Below are 23,276 nucleotides of genomic sequence, written 5' to 3' on the forward strand. Positions count from 1 at the left end.
GTTCAGCTTTTTTTATTAAATATTTAGCTCAACCAACCAGATCTGATCATCCACGGGTTCGCTCATCACGAATCATGAGCACCACTTACCTCCTGATGAGTAAATCAAGATCAACCTTTTTAACACATAATTCAGTTCATACATGGAATATTAGCAGAAAATTTTGACATTGATAAAAACGTAAACAAAAATAAGTACAAACAGATGTAAATTATACAAAGAGACACTTACACTCCACTTAATATATCAATGGACTGTATCTTCACTCCAAAACCTGTCTCTTCCATGTTTGATATAATACCCAATACATTGATATTTGATGCCTTCTCATCAAAGTCTTTTTCGCTATACATAACTATATGTGGTGTGGAAAAGTCCTATTGAAAATCAACACATATGTTAAAACATGGAAATTTTCATACTGTATGTTCCCACTTCAAAACAAATCAGATTACCCAATAAGTTGGAGGCACCATGTACACATAGAAATGTTTTACAGCCTTAACAAAGAATAAACAACAGGATATATACAGTATTACAAATGTTTAAGAAACAACTAGCACAGTACACTAATTAACACTTATATGTGTTCACTGAATAGAGTGAAAAGTTAAGAGTACATTTCAATATATTATTTGTATGTAGTTAAACCTGTTTCTCAATAAGCAAGAGAAAAATAGAGAGCAAGGTTCTAGCTGTCTCTAAGCAAAATAGCCTAGGCTTAGCTGAAAGCTCCCAATGTGGTTGGCCAGGGCATGCCAAAGAGAGTGGGTAGAAAAAAGAAAAGACTGCAAGTACACTGCAGGAATTAGCAAGAAGACTAGCACTTATCCATTATCCCCTGCAACACACTGCCTCATTTGTATCGGTAGTAATGACTGCAAGTCAATCATCAATTTCTTTATGAGTCAGTGGGCTATATACTCTTGATAGGACATTTAAACTTGTTCTCTCTCTCTGTCAGGATGAATGATACTCATTTTACAATGTAATTGTTCACCTGGATCTATTATCTCTGGAGCCTTTTAATTAGATTTTTAATTGTGTGTTTTTTCATGTTTTCATGTGTTATAGTAGCAGAAGATGATTCCCCTATTGTACGGTGTGTGTCACCTCTGACATCTGAATTACAAAACAATCATGTATAACATTGGACATACCGTGGCCAGATTACGGGCACACAGGGAATTCTGTGGGATTCCCCTTATTCACGTTTTGAATGAACATTGGATGTATATACCTGAAATCCACATCTTCCTCACTCTGATTATGCACACCTATATCTGAACCCAACTGGTTGGACATTAGTTATTGTATTTTTTCTTTTCTTATATACACTATTATATTCTCGTTCCATATTTGGGTTCAGCTGTTGCCAAGTGACAAGAATTTTTTGCCCAATTCTATGTCCTTGTTTAACATGGCCGCTATATTAATGTCACATGATAGGTCTAGGGATTGTTATGAGTCTCACCATGGGCAGCATGCGATGCTGACTCTTCCTGTCCAACCTCTGTTACAGAAGGTGTCTATGCGGGGTTGTGCGTGTCATGGACTTCATCGGAACATTTGTTCCTGACACGCATAACGTCCAAGATACCGGAAGTGACGATCCAGCGGCGGAGGTTCCAGTCTCGCACACTCGAAGGATGTGGCTGAACACACCTTTTTTGTTCTGACTGGCCATGTGAGGATATGGAGGGATATTTAATCCCTCTTCATAGTAAAGAAACCACTGCACCCCGAGGAAGCCACAGCAAAACGTGCGTCAGGGTCCCGGCGCAATACTTAGGCTTAAACAGCATATTGGAAAGAGGCATGTTTCTCTGATGTGTGCTGCTGACACTTGTCACACCATGATAGTCGTTTCTGTGCTTAAGCACACAAACTCTTCTACCTCTTACCCTCCCTCATAACAGGTTGTGATTACAAGGATTTCTGAAACAACAGGGGTATGTGTTATGGATACTTATATGGAAAATAGTTGTTTTTGGTGAACAATCACCTCATTGACCTCTCCTGTATATTACAAATTTTATGCATATGCTCACACCCCATGCCCATGGGTCTTACACTTTAATGAAGTGTACAGTCTTACTATGTATATTATCATGTATATTATTGTGACCCTATTTACTCCTTGATGTGCTATATGCCTCTTGTATTGCCCCATGGTTGTATTGTTGCCCACCTGTTTTTATAGTCACAACTTTATCTATATGGTTATTTGTACATTTTTGATTTATCTTGTTTGAATAATTTTTAATAAAACGATTATGTAATTTTTTGCAAAAACAAGACTTATAATCTACTTGATGTCAAGTCCACATATTGTATTTGAGGTATTTATGCTCCCAATGTCTTTCATTCTCTAATGTATACAAATAAAGTAAAACATTTTAGATTTAGAGTCCCTTCATTATACTCTTGTTCTTAAAACAGTAAAGCTAACAACCATACACCTATTTCTTGCATTACCAAATATTAAAACATTAAAAAAACACACAAAGAAAAAACTTACAGATAAAATGGGGCGTAAAGATTGCAACAGTCCATTGTAACCACCCCAATGGCTCCATTCCTCATAATCACCTTCTTCAAGCAAATATTGGTGACCATCATATCCAGGTTTTTCATAGCCAACCCATCTACAAAATACATCATCATAGAGAAAATATTACAGTGTCACTTATTCCATGGAGTTTTTCTGACATGAGTAAAGGGTAAAGCATGTTTTAAAACCCATTCATATCAAAACCTAGGACACATGATCTTTGTACTTTTGTTCGAACAAGCCATGGCGAAGCCACTTTGTTATAAAGGATGCTTGCTGTGTAGAGACTGGATGTGACTAGTGGCCATAATATGAAAGATACTTATAACATAATATTAGCATACACGGTCTCCAGTTGAGATTACGAAAATAAATACTAAAATTATTGCGGCCATATATGTTGCAGTGTTCCATAGAAAATATACTTCGCGAAGCCAATCACGAGGTCCTTGGCAGATTCTCCACTCCCAGCCACCAAAAAGGTTTTGCCCTATATATACACATAGGGCTCAATCCCACTTGCGTTTAAATTGGACAAATGCAATCCAATTAAAAATCAGATTACATTCGGACCAATGTTATTCTATCACTGTGTGTTCATCTCCGATTTTTTTCCAGCTCGGATCGGATCACGATCGGATTGTAAAAAAAAAAAAAAAAATCACAGTATGCAGCAATTGTAATTGGAAATCTGATTGCATTCACCAATAGAACGCAATGGGTGCAAAAAAAAAAAACAAAAAAAAACGCAGAGCACTCCGACCATGTGAGTGCCGTTCGATTTTTACACAACGATGTCCTATGAGAAGCTGGCAATTCATCTGCCTCATACAGTAAAATCAGAGTGACCTGATTAAATAGGATAGAATACATATGTACACACATAGAATAGATAGATATAAAGATGTATGTGACATATATAATTAGTACAGTGCTTGTGTAGCTTACTGTACATGTATTTTTTTTATTTACTATATTATTTTCTGTAAAAATGGTGTGGGATACCGCAACATTTTATTAACTAGCAGGGGGAAAGCAGACAGCTGGGAACAGATGTATAAAGCCTTAAAAGGAGTAATAACCATGGAGCTTCCAAGGCTATATCAGCTCACAGATGTATACTTAGCCTTTACTGGCTATTAACCCCTTTCTGACATCAGACGTACTATCCCGTCCATGGGACCCGGGCCCCTATGCCCATGGACGGGATAGTACGTCTAGCGCGATCAGCTGCGCTCACGGGGGGAGCGCAGCTGATCGCGGCCGGGTGTCAGCTGATTATCACAGCTGACACCCGGCACTATGTGACAGGGGCGGTCACGGACCGCCCCCGACACGTTAACCCCTTGCACACCGCGATCAAACACGATAGCGGTGTACCGGGGGTTAAAGGGAAGCATCGGCAGGAAGGGCGCTCCCTCCATGCTTCCCTGAGCCCCCCACAGCAGCACAATGTGCAGCGCTGCTGCGGGGGTCTCCTTCCCTGCAGGTCCCCGGATCCAAGATGGCGATGGGGACCTTCAGGGGCCTGCAGGGAGCTGGCTTCCTCAGTGCCTACAAAGCACAGGCATGAGGAAGTCTGTCTCTATGCCTGTGACAGATCGCTGATCTGTCACAGTGATCTGTGATGTGACAAATCAGCGAGCTGTCACATGACAGCTATGTCCCCCCTGGGACAATGTAATAACGGTAAAAAAAAAAAAAAAAAAGTAAAAATAATTAAAAAAAAAATAAAAATAAAAAAATCGCTAAATAAATTAAAGAAAAAAAAATTCCCTAATAAATTCATTTTTTGGAAATAAAAAAAAACAAAAAAAAAAAAAAAAAACAACAATAGACGTGCACATATTTGGTATCGCCACGTCCATAACGACCCACCCTATAAAACTGTCCCATTCCCTTTAGCGAACCCCTTAAAAAATAAAAATAAAAAGCGAAGCAAAAAAATGATTTATTATCATGCTGCCGAACAAAAAATGCAATAACGCGCGATCAAAAAGATGCATATAAATATCCATGGTACCGCTGAAAATGACATCTTGTCCCACAAAAAACGAGCTGCCACACAGCGTCATCAGCGAAAAAATAAAAAAGTTATAGCTCGCAGAATAAAGCGATGCAAAAATAATTATTTTTTACATAAAATGGTTTTCATTGCATAAAAGCGCCAAAACATAAAAAAAAAAAAAAAAAAAAAAAGACATAAATGAGGTGTCGCTGTAACCGTACCGGCCCAAAGAATAAAACCGCCTTATCAATTTTACTGCACGCAGAACGGTGTAAACGCACCCCCCAAAAGAAATTCTTGAAATGCTGGTTTTTGTTCATTCTGCGTCCCAAAAATTGTAATAAAAAGCGATCAAAAAAAGTCACGCGCCCGAAAATGGTACCAATAAAAACGTCAACTCGTCCCGCAAAAAATAAGACCTCACATGACTCTGTGGGTCAAAATACGGAAAAATTATAGGTCTCAAAATGTGGTGATGCAAAAACTATTTTTACAATAAAAAGCGTCTTTTAGCGTGCGACAGCTGCCAAAAATAAAAACCCGTCATAAATAGTAAATCAATAGTAAGGCACTGGGGGGTGCAAAGTGCTCACCACACATCTAGATAAGTTCCTTAGGGGATCTAGTTTCCAAAAGGGGGTCACTTGTGGGGGTTTCCACTGTTTAGGCACATCAGGAGCTCTCCAAAGGCAACATGACACCAGCAGATCATTCCATCAAAGTCTGCATTCCAAAACGTCACTACTTCCCTTCCGAGCCCCAACGTGTGCCCATACAGTAGTTTTCTCCCACATATGGGGTATCAGGGTACTCAGGACAAATTGGACAACTTTTGGGCTCCAATTTCTCCTGTTACCCTAAAAGATCATGTTTGTGGAAAAAATATGATTTTTTTATTTTCATGCCTGGGCGTTATAAGCTTCTATGAAGCACTGGGGGGTTCAAAGTGCTCACCACACATCTAGATAAGTTCCTTAGGGGGTCTAGTTTCCAAAATGGTGTCATTTGTGGGGGGTTTCCACTGTTTAGGCACAGCAGGGGCTTTCCAAACGCGGCATGGTGTCCAATCCCAATTCCAGCCAAAAAAGTCAAATGGCGCTGCTTCGCTTCTGAGCTCTGCCATGCGCCCAAATAGTGGTTTACCCCCACATATGGGGCATAAGTGTACTCAGGACAAATTGCACAATAACTTTTAGGGTCCTGTTACCCTTGGAAAAATAAAAATGGAGAGTGAAAAGATCATTTTTGCGGAAAAATTTGATTTTTTTTAATTGTACGGCTGTACGTTATAAACTTCTGTGAAGCCCTTGTGAGTTCAAAGTTCTCACCACATACCTAGATAAGTTCCTCGGGGGGGTCTAGTTTCCAAAATGGGGTCACTTGTGCAGGGTTTCCACTGTTTCAGTACATCAGGGGCTCTCCAAACGTGACATGGCGTCCGATCTGAATTCCAGCCAATTTTGCATTGAAAAAGTCAAACAGCGCTCCTTCCCTTCTTAGCTCTGCCATGCGCCAAAACAGTGGTTTCCCCCCCACATATCAGGTATCAGCGTACTCAGGACAAATTGCACAATAACTTTTGCAGTCTAATTTCTCCTGTCACCCTTGGTAAAATAAAAAAAATTGGACCTGAAGTAATTTTTTTTGTGAAAAAAAGTTAAATGTTCATTTTTTTTAAACATTCAAAAAATTCCTGTGAAGCACCTGAAGGGTTAATAAACTTCTTGATTGTGGTTTTGAGCACCTTGAGGGGTGCAGTTTTTAGAATGGTGTCACTTTTGGGGATTTTCTATCAGATAGACCCCTCAAAGTGACTTCAAATGTGATGCGGTCCGTAAAAATAAAATGGTGTTGCAAAAATGAGAAATCGCTGGTCAATTTTAACCCTTATAACTTCCTAACAAAAAAAAAATTTTGGTTCCAAAATTGTGCTGATGTAAAGTAAACATGTGGGAAATGTTACTTAAGTTTTTGTGTGCTATATCTCTGTGATTTAAGGGCATAAAAATTCAAAGATGGAAAATTGCGAAATTTTCAAAATTTTCGCCAAATTTCCGTTTTTTTCACAAATAAACGCAAGTTATTTGAATGAAATTTTACCACTAACATGAAGTACAATATGTCACAAGAAAACAATGTCAGAATCACCAGGATCCATGGAAGCGTTTCAGAGTTATTACCTCATAAAGGGACAGTGGTCAGAATTGTAAAAATTGGCCCGGTCATGAACGTGCAAACCACCCTTGGGGGTAAAGGAGTTAAAATGAGGGACCGCCCCCCAAAAAATTACTTCGGGTTCCCCTATAGTTAATAACCAGCAAAGGCTAGCCAGACCGATGTGGGCTGGTATTAATAGCCTAGGAAGGGGCCATGGATACTGGGCCCCTCCCAGACTAAAAACATCAGCTCTCAACCGCCTCAGAAAAGATGCATCCATAAGAAGCGCCAATTCTGACACTTAACCAAACTCTTCCCACTTGCTCTGGTGCGGTGGCAAGTGGGGCAATTGATGTCACCTTTGTAGTGTCTGGTGACATCAAGTCCAGGGGAGAGCAATGGATTGTACTCCCTGAAAAGTCAGACGAGTGTTATGCATTTTTCATGGAACAAAATGCTACAGATTTTAAAAACGCAAGTGTGTCTCCTGCCATAGACTGTCAGCTTAGGGCTGCATGGCAGCAGAATCTACCGGGGACCACATTTCATAGTAAAACATACACCACTTAAATGCAGTCAATGTCTGTGTTCTAGGCAGCATAAATCTCATGACAGGTTCTCTTCCAATAAACTAAAAAAGTCTACTGGCGCTGCCACTGTGTTTGACCAAATGTGACTAATGGTAATAACATGTTATTGATATACAAAGTTTTCCAAAGAGATTGTAGTCAAGATAAAAAAGAAATTACACTTGTTACGTCAACACCTTAAGGCTATGTTCACATGCAGCATTTTTTTACTGCATTTTTTTATGCAAACTAAAAGCTGTTTTCTGCAGTACCAGAAAAAGCCATGAGATTTCAAATCTCATGCACACGTTTTTGTTTTTCTTTGACTGAATGTGTGAACCGCAGTATTATTTAAATTCGCAGAATGTCACTTCTTTCAGTGTTTCTGCAGTGTTTTTTCACTTACAGAAAACAAGGGGAAAGTTAAAAATGCTGCAAAAACAAATGTTTTTGCTATTTTTTTTGGTGAATAAAACAAAATTTATTAAACATGTACTATTGAGAAGGCACACATCTGAACAAAAAGATGACTGAAAAAACACCAAAAAATGGGCACTTTGAACACGCCGTTTTTACTGCCAAAAGAGCAGGTTGTGAATTCGGGGAAGGGGGGGAAACACATCACAAGTTTTGCATGTGAACACAGCATAAAGTGTATTTCAAGAACTCGTTTCCTTTTTCTATGCAGTGCAGCAATGCCAGGTAGGCAGGGGTTAAACCCTAGCACTGCAGGCTCACCTGGCTGGCTCTGCTAGGGATTTATATTTATGATTTTGTTGTTTTGGTGCTCTGCAACATTTGGAAAGCAATAAAAACGGCACGTGTTTGGACCAAAATTGCATTTCCTGTGTGAACACTACATAAGGTGAATGCCTATAAGAGCGAGTGAATCCCTACAGCAGGTATAATCATTTTCATCACATATAAATACAGATCCAAGTCTTAATGTCATACTAACGAATTTACAAGTATCATATTTTTCGGACAAGACGACAAATTTTTTTCTCCCCAAATTTGGGGGGAAAATAAGGGTGAATCTTATAGTCAGAATGTACTTACCAGTAGTGTGGCAGCAGCAGTAGTCGGACGATTCTGCCGGCCCTGGGAAAAGGGGGTGTTCGGTGGTCCGACGCTGCAGGGTGATAATATGACTCCATCCCAGACTGCTGCAGCAGTATTCGGCGGTGCTAAGCTGCCATTTTGTGAAAGCCCAGAGCCCCTGCACTTCCATTGCTGCAATGCTGTGGCCTCTGGGAAAATAGCTGACGGAGGCGCTACATGCGCAGATTGAGATGTCGGGAGACGAGATCTCAATTTGTGCATGCGCCGCCTTCGGCGGCCATTTTCACAGAGGCCACCTCATTGCAGCAACGGATGTGTGGGAGCTCCGGACTTTCACAAAATTTCAGCAGAGCCCTCGCACCATCGAGCACTGCCGAATACTACCACACCAGTCAGGGATGGGAGTCGTATTATTGCCGGACCACCGAACACCCCCTGTGACCCCTCTCCCCACCAGCGCTGCAGATTCCCCCCGGTAAGCTGAATTTGGACTGTAAGATGGACCCCCATTTGACGCATTAATTTTTTTCACTATTTTCCTTCTGAAAATTTGGGGTGCATCTTATGCTCTGGTGCGTCTGATAGTCTGAAAAATACGGTAACTAAAGTAGGAAAAGTAAAATTACAGTTGAGACAAGATATTATTCCTCAAAATATTTTACTTAAAAGTATAATACTCACAGCCCACTGAGAACTCTCATTGACCCAACAGTGTTAAAAGCAGTTTCTTCCTCTTCTCCTGTAACATCTGAGATTTCTAAATTTTTAAGGGTCAATACATCTTTGTCCAGCTCCACCTGCCTGCCTTCAAACAAGGGCTTTTCAAAAATAACTATCTGTAACAGACAAAAATTAGACATATCACTTCTGTAGTCTAACATTTACTTTAAAAACTTTTATTGTAATTAACATGTAAGGTTAATTGAAAGCTGACTGTACACATTTATGGTTTTGTAGTTTGATATGGCCACATATTCCTCCTCTTGTTACGGAATGACTACACCAATTTGCATTATATACACGAGAGGGTTCAAAAACACCTTTATTTTTCACCCAGCAATATACTCATTACATGATAAAATTATGCTTGCACCTTTTAACGAGAGGATGCTTTCCACATAGGGATTTATATAGCACCCATCTACAATATATCCATTCGCTGTATAGTGGCATCAAGATTTGATTACTTGGTTTTTCTATGCAGTGATTTAGCAGTGTCTAATGTTCTTACCTTGGGTTCATGGGGTATTTCAACTTTGCGGCTTCCCTATAAGGAGATAAAATCTGGTTAGCTAACGTTTCACTTAGTCTTCATTGTCTTTGCTTAGTTTTCATAAGTTCAGAGAAAATCATTGCACACGTACAAGAAAAATAATGCTTCAGGTGAGCGTTTATTTGATGCGGATAGGTGAATCAACAATTTAAACGACGTTTCGGCCAATTAATGGCCTTTATCATATAGTCGCCCTTTCAAAAAAGCATCATGGGAAAACCAGGTAAGTAGTGTCACCGCAATGAAATATGACATAGAGCCTATTAGGTCCAGTTTAGAGTCAATGCCCAGTGTATGCAATGGGTTCAGGAGGAGCCGGTCTCCAGGGATTATGGGCTTGATTCATTGGTGGCACAGTGAAGGATGCAGTCACTTCTGTATCCCTGGGAATTGACTCTAAACGGGACCTAATAGGCTCTGTGTCATATTTCATTGCGGTGACACTACTTACCTGGTTTTCCCATGATGCTTTTTTGAAAGGGCGACTATATGATAAAGAACATTAATTGGCCAAAACGACGTTTGTCGCTTCACCTATCAGCATCAAATACTCACCTGAAGCATTATTTTTCTTGTACGTGTGCAGTGATTTTCTCTGAACTTATGCTTATGGGACCTCAGGTACCTTTCACTAGCACCGTTTCGCAAAAAGTCGAGGATAACCATTTTGTTCTTCCTTAGCTGAGTTTTCCACAGCCTTGCATGATATGAATGGAATGCTCAATAACAATTATATAGGCAAGCCATTTTTTGTATGTATTATTACTTATTAATATATTCTTTTAAATGACTTTGAGGTGGTGGATAACTTTAATTTCACTCCCCAGAAAATCCTGTAATCTTCACTAAAACACATTTCATCAGTTCACTAAATCCCACATAAGAGAATTCTGCAAACCTAAAACTGGCTAATGACAAGTTCTATACAGTGTTAACTACAGTTGTGGCCAAAAGTATTGACACCCCTGCAATTTTGTCAGATAATACTCAGTTTCTTCCTGAAAATGATTGCAAACACAAATTCTTTGGTATTATTATCTTCATTTAATTTGTCTTAAATGAAAAAACACAAAAGAGAATGAAGCAAAACATTGATCATTTCACACAAAACTCCAAAAATGGGCCAGACAAAAGTATTGGCACCCTCAGCCTAATACTTGGTTGCACAACCTTTAGCTAAAATAACTGCGACCAAGCGCTTCCGGTAACCATCAATGAGTTTCTTACAATGCTCTGCTGGAATTTTAGACCATTCTTCTTTGGCAAACTGCTCCAGGTCCCTAATATTAGAAGGGTGCCTTCTCCAAACTGCCATTTTTAGATCTCTCCACAGGTGTTCTATGGGATTCAGGTCTGGACTCATTGCTGGCCACCTTAGAAGTCTCCAGTGCTTTCTCTCAAACCATTTTCTAATGCTTTTTGAAGTGTGTTTTGGGTCATTGTCCTGCTGGAAGACCCATGACCTCTCAGGGAGACCCAGCTTTCTCACACTGGGCCCTACATTATGCTGCAAAATTTGTTGGTAGTCTTCAGACTTCATAATGCCATGCACACGGTCAAGCAGTCCAGTGCCAGAGGCAGCAAAGCAACCCCAAAACATCATTGAACCTCCGCCATGTTTGACTGTAGGGACCGTGTTTTTTTCTTTGAATGCCTCTTTTTTTCTCCTGTAAACTATGTTGATGCCTTTGCCCAAAAAGCTCTACTTTTGTCTCATCTGACCAGAGAACATTCTTCCAAAACGTTTTAGGCTTTTTCAAGTAAGTTTTGGCAAACTCCAGCCTGGCTTTTTTATGTCTCGGGGTAAGAAGTGGGGTCTTCTACCATACAGTCCCTTTTCATTCAGACGCCGACGGATAGTACGGGTTGACACTGTAGTACCCTCGGACTGCAGGGCAGCTTGAACTTGTTTGGATGTTAGTCGAGGCTCTTTATCCAACATCCGCACAATCTTTCGTTGAAATCTCTTGTCAATTTTTCTTTTCCGTCCACATATAGGGAGGTTAGCCACAGTGCCATGGGCTTTAAACTTCTTGATGACACTGCGCACGGTAGACACAGGAACATTCAGGCCTTTAGAGATGGACTTGTAGCCTTGAGATTGCTCATGCTTCCTCACAATTTGGTTTCTCAAGTCCTCAGACAGTTCTTTGGTCTTCTTTCTTTTCTCCATGCTCAATGTGGTACACACAAGGACACAGGACAGAGCTTGAGTCAACTTTAATCCATGTCAACTGGCTGCAAGTGTGATTTAGTTATTGCCAACACCTGTTAGGTGCCACAGGTAAGTTACAGGTGTTGTTAATTACACAAATTAGAGAAGCATTACATGATTTTTCGAACAGTGCCAATACTTTTGTCCACCCTCTTTTTTATGTTTGGTGTGGAATTATATCCAATTTGGCTTTAGGACAATTCTTTTTGTGTTTTTTCATTTAAGACAAATTAAATGAAGATAATAATACCAAAGAATTTGTGTTTGCCATCATTTTCAGGAAGAAACTGAGTATTATCTGACAAAATTGCAGGGGTGTCAATACTTTTGGCCACAACTGTAACTGCAGCTAAAAGGGGAAGTGGTAATAGAGAAGGGGATCTACATTAACTCCAGAATTGTAAATGTAAGACACATTTGAAATGTAAGATATTTCTTGGCATTAGAGAAAAATGAATAACTATCCTACTTACTTAATATATGAAATAAAAAATGTTTAGGAGTAGCGATTTTACTGGTGTTACTGGAACTGTGCTGCTAACAATCTCACCATTTTCAAAGGCCTCATTGATCCAATGTATGCTTCCTGTATATTTAAAAATGAAAGGTCAGGGTATTCTCCAGGCTCCAAAATGAATGGCACCCCTTGGAAGCCAGATTCATCATAAATGAGCCATCTGAAATTAAAAAATAAATGACCCCAGATATTAATAAACATAATAGAAACATATCTATTTATATCAAAAGCAATGAAGACAGGAATGGACACATAAATCAGAGTTACAAGTCCTCTATTTACCAATGACAATACCCCAACAATACAGTCATATGTAAAAGTTTGGGCACCCCTATTAATGTTAACCTTTTTTCTTTATCACAATTTTGGTTTTTGCAACAGGTATTTCAGTTTCATATATCTAATAACTGATGGACTCCGTTATATTTCTGGATTCAAATGAGGTTTATTGTACTAACAGAAAATGTGCAATCTGCATTTAAACAAAATTTCACCGGTGCAAAAGTATGTGCACCCTTATCATTTTCTGGATTTGAACACTCCTAACTACTTTTTACTGACTTCCTGAAGCACTAAATTGGTTTTGTAACCTCATTGAGCTTTGATCTTCATAGCCAGGTGTATCAAATCATGAGAAAAGGTATTTAAAGTGGCCACTTGCAAGTAGTTCTCCTATTTGATTCTCCTATGAAGAGTGGCATCATGGGCTCCTCAAAACAACTCTCAAATGATCTGAAAACAAAGATTATTCAACATAGCTTTTCAGGGGAAGGATACAAAAAGTTGTCTCAGAGATTTAACCTGTCAGTTTCCACTGTGAGGAACATAGTAAGGAAATGGAAGAACACAGGTACAGTTCTTGTTAAGCCCAGAAGTGGCAGGCCAAGAAAAATATCAGAAACGCAGAGAAGAAGAATGGTGAGAACAGCATCATCTTGCTGCAGATGGTGTCACTGTGCATCGGTCAACAATACAGCGCACTTTGCACAAGGAGAAGCTGTATGGGAGAGTGATGCGAAAGAAGCCGTTTCTGCAAGCACGCCACAAACAGAGTCGCCTGAGGTATGCAAAAGCACATTTGGACAAGCCAGTTACATTTTGGAAGAAGGTCCTGTGGACTGATGAAACAAAGATTGAGTTGTTTGGTCATACAAAAAGGCGTTATGCATGCGCTGTATTGTTGACCGATGCACAGTGACACCATCTGCAGCAAGATGATGCTGAAGGTCTTTGGAGGTGGTCTGTGGATTGTCCTTGACTGTTCTCACCATTCTTCTTCTCTGCCTTTCTGATATTTTTCTTGGCCTGCCACTTCTGGGCTTAACAAGAACTGTACCTGTGTTCTTCCATTTCCTTACTATGTTCCTCACAGTGGAAACTGACAGGTTAAATCTCTGAGACAACTTTTTGTATCCTTCCCCTGAAAAGCTATGTTGAATAATCTTTGTTTTCAGATCATTTGAGAGTTGTTTTGAGGAGCCCATGATGCCACTCTTCATAGGAGAATCAAATAGGAGAACTACTTGCAAGTGGCCACTTTAAATACCTTTTCTCATGATTTGATACACCTGGCTATGAAGATCAAAGCTCAATGAGGTTACAAAACCAATTTAGTGCTTCAGGAAGTCAGTAAAAAGTAGTTAGGAGTGTTCAAATCCAGAAAATGATAAGGGTGCCCATACTTTTGCACTGGTCAAATTTTGTTTAAGTGCAGATTGCACATTTTCTGTTAGTACAATAAACCTCATTTGAATCCAGAAATATAACTGAGTCCATCAGTTATTAGATATATGAAACTGAAATAGCTGTTGCAAAAACCAAAATTGTTATAAAGAAAAAAGGTTAACATTAATAGGGGTGCCCAAACTTTTACATATGACTGTACTTGAAGGGGGAGTCCTAACTGCTGCACATTCTAACTTCTGATAACCCTTATGTCAGCTGCTCAACATAATTCTGTAGAACGTGTAACATATAAGCTACAATTCCTTTTTTGTGAAATCGATAACAATTGGAACTGACCTCTGCAGGCAGGCGACGCGTAAGCATGTTAGCGTTCCATAACAAAGGCCTAGTAAGTGTGAGGGCAATTAAACTCAAGGAACATCAAAATAATATGTAGTCAAGAATGGAATCATGGACACACACCCAACCTTCAAAGCGATGTAGAATGTCATACACTGCATGCAAGGCAATCATATTTCACATTAAAATAAACAAGTTTAGCACAAAAATCTCACCCAGCAAAGTTCCTGTAATTGTTCACATAGTAAACACCGCCTACACCTTTGTCAAATCAGTAAAGAATTATAGCCATTTCTTGTAACACAAGTTTCAAGTGAATGTACACTTTTTCATACCATCCTGTTTTTATGTTCAAAGTTATGTTCTATTATTAGTTTTCATACAAAATTTTCAAAGGGGCCCCTTTATATGTTTCAAACTCCATCTTATGAATAACTTGCATCTCTTCACACGGAGATATGGGATATATCAAATTCTGGTTGCCATAGGCACCAACAGAAGATGCTTACTGACGACAGATTCAGTATCAAGTTTAACGGGAAATTGTATACACTTGCATACAGAAGGCTCCAACAGGTGGTGCCTGAAGGTGTTTGGAATCTTAAAGGGGTTTTCCCACAAACTACATTTTAATCAATAGATCTTGGCATAACAATTGAACGTGTTAGAAAAAAAAAAGTTTTGTTCCTGAGAAAATCCTATAGATGTGCCCCTGCTATGTACTGTTTGTTTGTTTTTTTCCTGTGTCAAACCATGCAGAAGTGCTCCAGTTCATGGTGGGTCCACAGCTTCTGGTCAGGGGAGGAAGCACAAGTCACTTATTATAAGCGAGTACGTAGATTAACAGCATGGGTTCACAGCTGCTTGCTACTTTCTCAGTTAACAAATTTCCCTGGCTGTTTTATCACAGCAGTGAGCGTTTATGCAGCATCTCCAGCCCTCAAGAACTATGGCATGTGCTGACCATGAAATGGAGCAGTACTGCATGGTTGGACATAGCAAACAGCAGTACATAGCAAGGGCAATTTTATAAGATTAGCTCAGCACAAGAATATTTTTTTTTTACACATCTAAATTTGGAACATATCATTAGTCCAAGATCTATTGATCAAAATGTACTTTGTTCAAGGGAAAACCTCATTAAAACCTCATGCAGATGTCCGTAATTTTACTTGGACTCAAAAAAAGAGGTCTGATTTTCATTAATCAGTGTTTTTGATCAGATCTTCATCAGTGTGTCAGCTTTTAGTATCAGTGTTTCATCAGTGCTTTTCGTATATGCAAACAATAACTAAAAAATAACAAAGCTTCTCCTACCCACTACAAAGTTAAAAACTGATAGCACAAGGATTTTCATGGACCCATACACTTGTATTGGTGATTTTGATCAATATCTCAGGTGAAAAACATTTTTTGCAGCATATTTTTTCAGCGCATTGTCCAGAACTTCTTTGTGTATTTTTGGTGTGAATACACTGTATGAGATACTGCTTCACCTTCTGTTTATTGAGTACAGATAATACTCACATAAGACTAATGGTCTGACAAGAAGAAATTTTGTTTTGACAATTTCTTTAACTGTTCTTGTATTTTGTGATGTAAAGATTGAAAGATACATATTAGCAAAATTAACAAAGTACCGTATATACTCGTGTATAAGCCGAACGCCCTAAATTTTGCCACAAAAAAGTAGGAAAACGTATTGACTCGTGTATAAGCCTAAGGTGGAAAATGCAGCAGCTACTGGTAAATTTCAAAAATAAAAATAGATACCAATGAAAGTAAAATTAATTGAGACATCAGTAGATTAAATGTTTTTGAATATCCATATTGAATCAGGAGCCCCATATAATGCTCCATACAGTTCATGATGGCCCCATAAGATGCTCCATACAAAAAACACCCCATATAATGCTGCCCAAAGGTTAATAATAGCCTCATAAAATGCTCCATAGAATAATATGCCCCATATGCTGCTCCATGAAGGTTATGGCCCCATAAGATGTTTCATAGATTATGCCCCATATGCTGCCCCATAAGATGCTCTATAGATTATGCCCCCATAAGATGCTCCATAGATTATGCCCCCATATGCTGCCCCATAAAATGCTCCATAGATTATGCCCCCATAAGATGCTCCATAGATTATGCCACCATATGCTGCCCCATAAAATTCACCATAGATTATTCCCCATAAGATGCTCCATAGATTATGCACCCATATGCTGCCCCATAAGATGCTCCATAGATTATGGCCTCATATGCTGCTGCCATTGCAAATAAAAAAAATAAAAAATGACACTCACCTCTCGTCGCTGGAGGCCAGGTGCCAGTGTCCTGAGCAGGCAGGGACAGTGGCGCGCTATGGGGGACAAGTGCCGGTGTCGCCACTGGCTCAGGGCCCAGGCACCTTAGATATTCACCTATTCCCGGTCCACCGATGCGCGCCGCTGTCTTCCAGGTTCTCTGTCAGTGCCTGTTCAGGCAGAGGAAGCGGCACACACTAACCGCGTTATTGCGCCCTCTGAGCAGCAGAGCGGCGCTCAGCGGTGGACCGGGGACAGGTGAATATCGCATATACTTAACCCCTCCTGGCGCAGTCTCTGCAGCCCCGCTTCTCCCACGGTCTCTGGCAGCTATTCCTTCCTTCAGCGGTCAAGTGGTACCGCTCATTAAAGTCATGAATATGCGCATATTCATGACTTTAATGAGCGGTACCACGTGACCGCTGAAGGAAGGCTCCTGAGACCGTGGGAGAAGCGGGGCTGCAGAGACGCGCCGGGGGGTGGGGGATAAGTATGATCTGACATCCCCGCCGACCCCCTGGCGTATATGACTCGCGTATAAGCCGAGAGGGAGACTTTCAGCCCAAAAAAATGGGCTGAAAAATCTCGGCTTATACGCAAGTATATGGTATGCAACTTTCTCAGAGGTCACATTATTGTCAATTGAGTCATGATGATGTTTGGTCAAATAAAAAATAGCTGATTGAGTTCTCGCTTTATGCCTTACAGTACACTGGAATTTAGATAACAACCCTACTAATGATAGATGAACCTAAACATAAAGAAACAGAAGAAAGTACAGGCAACTCAGAATGCATTGGCATTTGCTAAAAAGGAGTGTTATATAATGGCTTTCACCTACATTTACATGCAATTGTAACAGGATATATGCAATTTCAGAGAGCTTTGTGTACATAGGAGCAGCTGTTGTGTAGTAGTAGCTAGAACAGGTGCACAGCAAGTGAAGCAAGGAAACTTAAAAAGTGTAAATACATGACCTTTGTTTTTGCATTTTTGTCATTTTATTATTACCTTCAAAATTGCAAGACAAATTTTTCAATACAAGAATATTACCATTTAAAGTCCCAGATATCCCCATTAATTATTATGTATTTAAAGGGCTTATCCGCTTTCTCTTGTTAACGCAGCTTTCCTCACAAACTCACCAGTGCTTATCTCCATAAAATAAATGCTGGTGGAGAAGCAGGTGACCAGACCATTAGCTTCCTCCAATGGAAAAGCACCTCACTGAGGAAAACTGCTTTAATTGGAGGAGGCTAATGGACTGGTCACATGCCTCCATCACTATCTATTATATGGACAGACATGCTGGTCAGTTTTAATATCTGTTATGATCTATACAAGCGAATAAAAGTCCCACAGACTATAAAAATTAACGTGAAAAGTGCTTTTACACCAGTAATATCCATTCACGGCCTGGCTGGGCTGTGGTTATTATATGTATTCCCATTTTTTTGGATGATAAGACTGGACATAAATTTATATATTTCTGGAAGGGAATTGATGTGAGATCATAAGAGCAAGGCTGTGTTCACACGTAGCGTTTCTTTCGCGCGGATTTGCCAAAAAAATCCGCTCAAAAAAAGCTTAAAATAAGCTTCCCATTCATTTTTATGCATATTGTACATATTGATGCGTTTTTACAGCGAAAAAACTGCTTTGCGGTAAAAAAAGCAGCATGCTCATTAATTTCGCGGATTTTTCCACATTTCTGGCTAGTTCTATGTCTGGAACCGCGCTGAAAAAAACGCATAAAAAACGAGCGGTTTTTGCGCAAAAACCACGCCAAAAAAAACGTGTGGTTTCTGGGAAGGAATCCGGTTTTTATGCAGAAATTTTCTGCATACGTGTGCACATAGCCTAATTAAACTTTGATTGTTGATTTCACTGCGCAACAAATTTCAGGGAGGTTCTTGTCCCCTGAGAAAATTTTATTGTATCTTATAGATTTTAATATGCTGAACATGAATATGTGCTCCAAAAGTCTGTATCACATAAGGTTTTTAAGAAACAACAGTTTACAGTCTACATTATGAGCATTATATTAGGTCCATCATTCTGTATGGAGCGCCACATGGGATCCATTATTTGGAGTGGCTCTGCAAGAAGCAATTCAAGGCCCTGGAGTGGCTTAGCCGGTCTTCAGGCCTGAACCCAATAGAAAATCTTTGGAGGCAGCTGAAACTCCAATTTGCTCAATGACAGCCCCAAAACCTGAGAGATCTGGAGAAGATCTGTATGGAGGAGTAGGTCAAGAACTACAGGAAACGTCTGACCTCTGTAATTGTAAGCAAAGGTTTCTGTACTAAATATTAAGTTCTGTTTTCTATTATATCAATTATTTCATGAAATAAAGTGTAAATAATGTAAAAATCATACAATGTTATTTAGTATTATAGTAGTTATATTGTTATATTCTTGTACATAGGATCAGTATTATAGTTGTTATATTCTTCTACATGATGCAGTATTATATTAGGTATATTCTTGTACATATGAGCAGTATTATAGTAGTTATATTCTTCTACATAGGATCAGTATTATAGCAGTTACATTCTTGAACATATGAGGCAGTATTATAATAGTTATATTTTTCTATATAGGAGCATTATTATAGTAGTTATATTCTTTGACATAGGATCAGTATTATAGTAGTTATATTCTTGTACATAGTGGCAGTATTATAGTAGTTATATTCTTGTACATGGGACAGTATTATAGTAGTTATATTCTTGTACATGGGGCAGTATTATAGTAGTTATATTCATGTACATACTGGGCAGTATTATAATAGTTATATTCTTGTACATAGTAGGTAGTATTATAGTAGTTATATTCTTGTACATATAAGCATTATAGTAGTTATATTCTTGTACATATGAGCATTATAGTAGTTATAGTCTTGCACACAGATGAGCAGTTTTTAGAATTATAACAGAATATTATAATGTTTTGTATCATTTCTCAAAAACCTTACATGATAGGAAAAATTTGAAGTAATTTCTGAAATCAGCATGAAAAAAATCAATCAGAAACACTCAAAATTGTCCGAGGGACAAAACCTTGAAACACAGTGTTAGCAGGCACTTGAATTGCCTACGGATCAGTAGGGGTCTAAGAACCCAGCTAGATATGAACAATCAAGAAGAAATTTTAGTAAGGGTCCCGTTTCAGTTGGTGATGCACCAGCGATCCCAACAACGATACGACCTGGTAAGGATCGCTGGTGCGTCGCTAAATGGTCGCTAGTAAGCTGCCAAACAGGCAAATCTCTTCAGTGACGCAGCAACGATCCGGCGATCTGTATAACGACCTCACCGGTTTCTTGGTACCTTGTCACACAGCAGCTTTTCAGATGATTCCCGCCTGCGTCCCTGAGTTCAGCAGCGCCAACGAGGTCGCTCGTCGGCGTCAAACACAGCGATGCATGCTGGCCAGTGGGACGCCGACGACGAAAAAATAGCCCAGGACATTCGAGCACGATCAGCGATATCCAGCGGGGGGCGGTCGCCGCTGCGTGTCACATGTAGCGAGATCGCTGGCGAGGTCGCTGTTGCATCACAAAATCGGTGACGCTTCAGCGATCTCACTATGGGAGACGGGGGCTTTACTCTTTAAGACCCCCACCATCTAATTAACATATAATGAATTTAATTACTTACACTCCACAATGCACTTTGACAGAACAGGTTCTCTGCAGTCTCCCGTACACCTGCACTTCTTCTGTGTCGTCATAATAGGAAGTCATAACTCCAAGACCATCCGGATCCGTGAACAGATCAATTCTGCAAACGCTATAATCCTGAAATGAAAATCCAAACCAGCATTTACAAGTTATCACAAAACGGATAACATTTCTAATGTATTCAGAATACCAGAATAATATTATTTGTAGTAAGGAGTCGTACATTCATTTCATGACACATGCACAGTTCTGACACACGCGCACACACAGCTCTGACACGCGCGCGCGCACACACGCGGCTCTGACACACACACACGCAAGTGTCCTGCTAGTCTTCCCTCTTTGCTGCCAGTCATATGATACAAAAATTCTGACAGGAGAGAGGACTTGTTGGAGCCTTGCTACACAATTGTATTCAGCTGTATCTGTGACCTTGGGACATTAGAAACCAGCGTCACTGATCGCTGGTCTCTCGCTGCCACATGCAGTGATGCACGCTGGGCAGCGGGAGACCAGCGATCAAAAAATGGCCCGGGACGTTCGAGGACGATCAGCGATAACCAGCAGGGGGGCCGGTCACTGATCCCTGTCACACACAGCGATCTCGCTGGAGAGATCGCTGATGTGTCACAAAATCAGCGATCTCACTAGCGAGATCGCTGTGTGTGACAGGGCCTTAAGTTTTCTGAAAGTGCAACCTTTTTAAAGAAGACATCAATCCATTAGTAAAATGGTCCAGCACATTATATTGTCCCTTCATTGATTGTTGCAGATAAAATCTTAAGCCCCACATAATAGCCCCTTCTTCCTGTTAACATCAGGTTAGCTTGCTCAAGTACCTGTCTGAATATTTTTTTAATAGAAATAGGTCTGGAAAACTGTCAGGTACTTAGCCATGGTGACACAATTATGATCACATAGTGCATAAGAGGAGTGACCACGTTTGAACATGGCATTGCTAATATCATAGTCCCAAGTCACCCCCCATACAACAGACTGATGTTGACCGAAAATGTCTATCATAGAGCTGATACAGCATGTCCTATTTTGGACTGAAGATTGCATTGTCTTCCAGAGATAAACCATCACTAGACATGTGTGGCAATGGCTCTCTTAAGGCCCCGTCACACACAGCGATCTCGCAAGCAAGATCGCTGATTTTGTGACGCCACAGCGATCTCGCCAGCGAGATTGCTGTGTGTGACGGGGATCAGCGACCGGTCCCCCTGCCGGGTATCGCTGATCGTGCTCGATCGGCCTGGGTCATTTTTCCATCTCTGGTCTCCCGCTGGCCAGCACGCATCGCTGCGTGTGGCAGCGAGAGACCAGCGATCAGCGACGCTGGTTTCTAATGTAAACATCGGGTATCCAGGAGCCGCGGCTCTTGGATACCCGCTGTTTACCTTGGAAACCGGCGTACACGCCGGTTTCAAAGGTAAACAGCGAGTATCCAGGAGTCGTGCGGCTCTTAAATACCCGATGTTTACCTTGGAAACCAGCGTGTACGTCGGTTTCCAAGGTAAACAGCGGGTATCCAAGAGCCGCGGCTCCTGGATACCTGATGTTTACATTAGAAACCAGCTTGCTCGCTGGTCCTGATCGCTGGAGGGGCTGTTTATGTGATAACTCACCAGCGATCCCATCCATGTCGGATCGCTGGTGGGATCGCTGGGACATCGTTATGTGTAACGGGGCCTTTAGAGAAGACAGCAGTACTCTGTCGAAAGAGCGCTCCCTGTGTATGGAAATACTGGACGGCTACTGGCTGAATGAGAAGCTGAATCATGTCCACAGTCATCTAATGTATATGGTGGACTTTATGCTTCAAAATTTCTATTACCAAACTTGCCCCAATCAAGTCCACTTTCAGCTTGTGCTCAACACAAGGATAATATTTCCTGTGTGACACACCATCAGTGCTGTGTATAAAGGAGGATGACCGACTGGTTCATTTCAATAACCAAGCCACCCCCCTTCTCAGTCTCTGTATCGGCTGTGACAGAGCAGGGGCTGGCTTAGCTATTGAATGGAGTGTGTCAGTCAGCCCTTTTCACAAACATAATACTGATTACCATATGTGCCAACACAGGAAAGGTTATCTTGTTGCGCACAATCTTAAAATGCACCTACAGAGGAGCTGGCATATTTGGATTGTGGTGGCTGTAACAACTGAAGAATATTATTAAGATGTATACCTTCCTATATTGAGCACAATTAGCTGGATTTTACAAGTAATGTTCAGTGCGAAAATGATCAAGTAAGCAATTATGTGTGTGATACCACGTTATTTGGATCCTAAAACCAGTTGTGACTTCACACCTCACCCATTTATAAACATTTGTTAAAGCATTATTGACATTTAAGGAGCGGTTTATAGAAATAGGACTCTAAGAAGCTATAATTACTGAACACAGCCTGTGAACATCACAAACACACACTGTATAAAGAAGCACATAAAATAAGGGGAGATGCTGTTAGGGATGGATTTACTACTGGAGAACATATAATAATGTACAGGTTACAAATTCTGGTATACCATATTTATAGGAAAGTCGAAAAAATGATATTTTAGAAACTATACATAAAATCTACGAAGCTTTAAAGACAAATCTATCCATACAAAAGGGCAATTTGTTAACCTGTAACTAGTACAGTCAAATAGTTGCAAACTTTAAAATATTTACCTTTACCACATGTCTTAAAGAACCAATTACGACTGGCGATCGAGAGTTTTCATCCTGCGATTCTTCTCCCCATGGGTTGGTGACTTCTATGTCACCTTCCTCCAGTGCTATAGTCCGCCCCTCATAATTGGGGAGTTCATAAAGTATCCAGCTAAAAAGAAATAATGGTTTTAAATAGCCTAAATCATAGAATATTTCATTGTCCAAAATTCAGACATAAG

At 40.1% G+C, this 23,276-nt stretch overlaps 1 protein-coding gene across 2 annotated transcripts in view; it reads right to left on the bottom strand.

Annotated features, from left to right (window-relative positions):
* CRYBG1 (crystallin beta-gamma domain containing 1) overlaps positions 1-23,276 on the bottom strand; it is a 429,535-nt gene that overhangs the window by 35,081 nt on the left and 371,178 nt on the right. For both annotated transcript variants that reach the window (XM_073576084.1, XM_073576085.1), the window contains 7 exons: positions 23,056-23,206; positions 20,349-20,488; positions 12,389-12,515; positions 9,582-9,617; positions 9,032-9,186; positions 2,522-2,648; positions 232-377 (listed from right to left, as the gene is read on the bottom strand). In XM_073576084.1, coding sequence (XP_073432185.1) covers positions 232-377; positions 2,522-2,648; positions 9,032-9,186; positions 9,582-9,617; positions 12,389-12,515; positions 20,349-20,488; positions 23,056-23,206 — 882 coding nt within the window. The remainder of the gene's footprint in view (positions 1-231; positions 378-2,521; positions 2,649-9,031; positions 9,187-9,581; positions 9,618-12,388; positions 12,516-20,348; positions 20,489-23,055; positions 23,207-23,276) is intronic.

This window comes from Dendrobates tinctorius, unplaced genomic scaffold (assembly GCF_039654945.1).
Source record: "Dendrobates tinctorius isolate UK_male_01 unplaced genomic scaffold, ASM3965494v1 ptg000046l, whole genome shotgun sequence".
Classification (NCBI taxonomy): domain Eukaryota; kingdom Metazoa; phylum Chordata; class Amphibia; order Anura; family Dendrobatidae; genus Dendrobates; species Dendrobates tinctorius.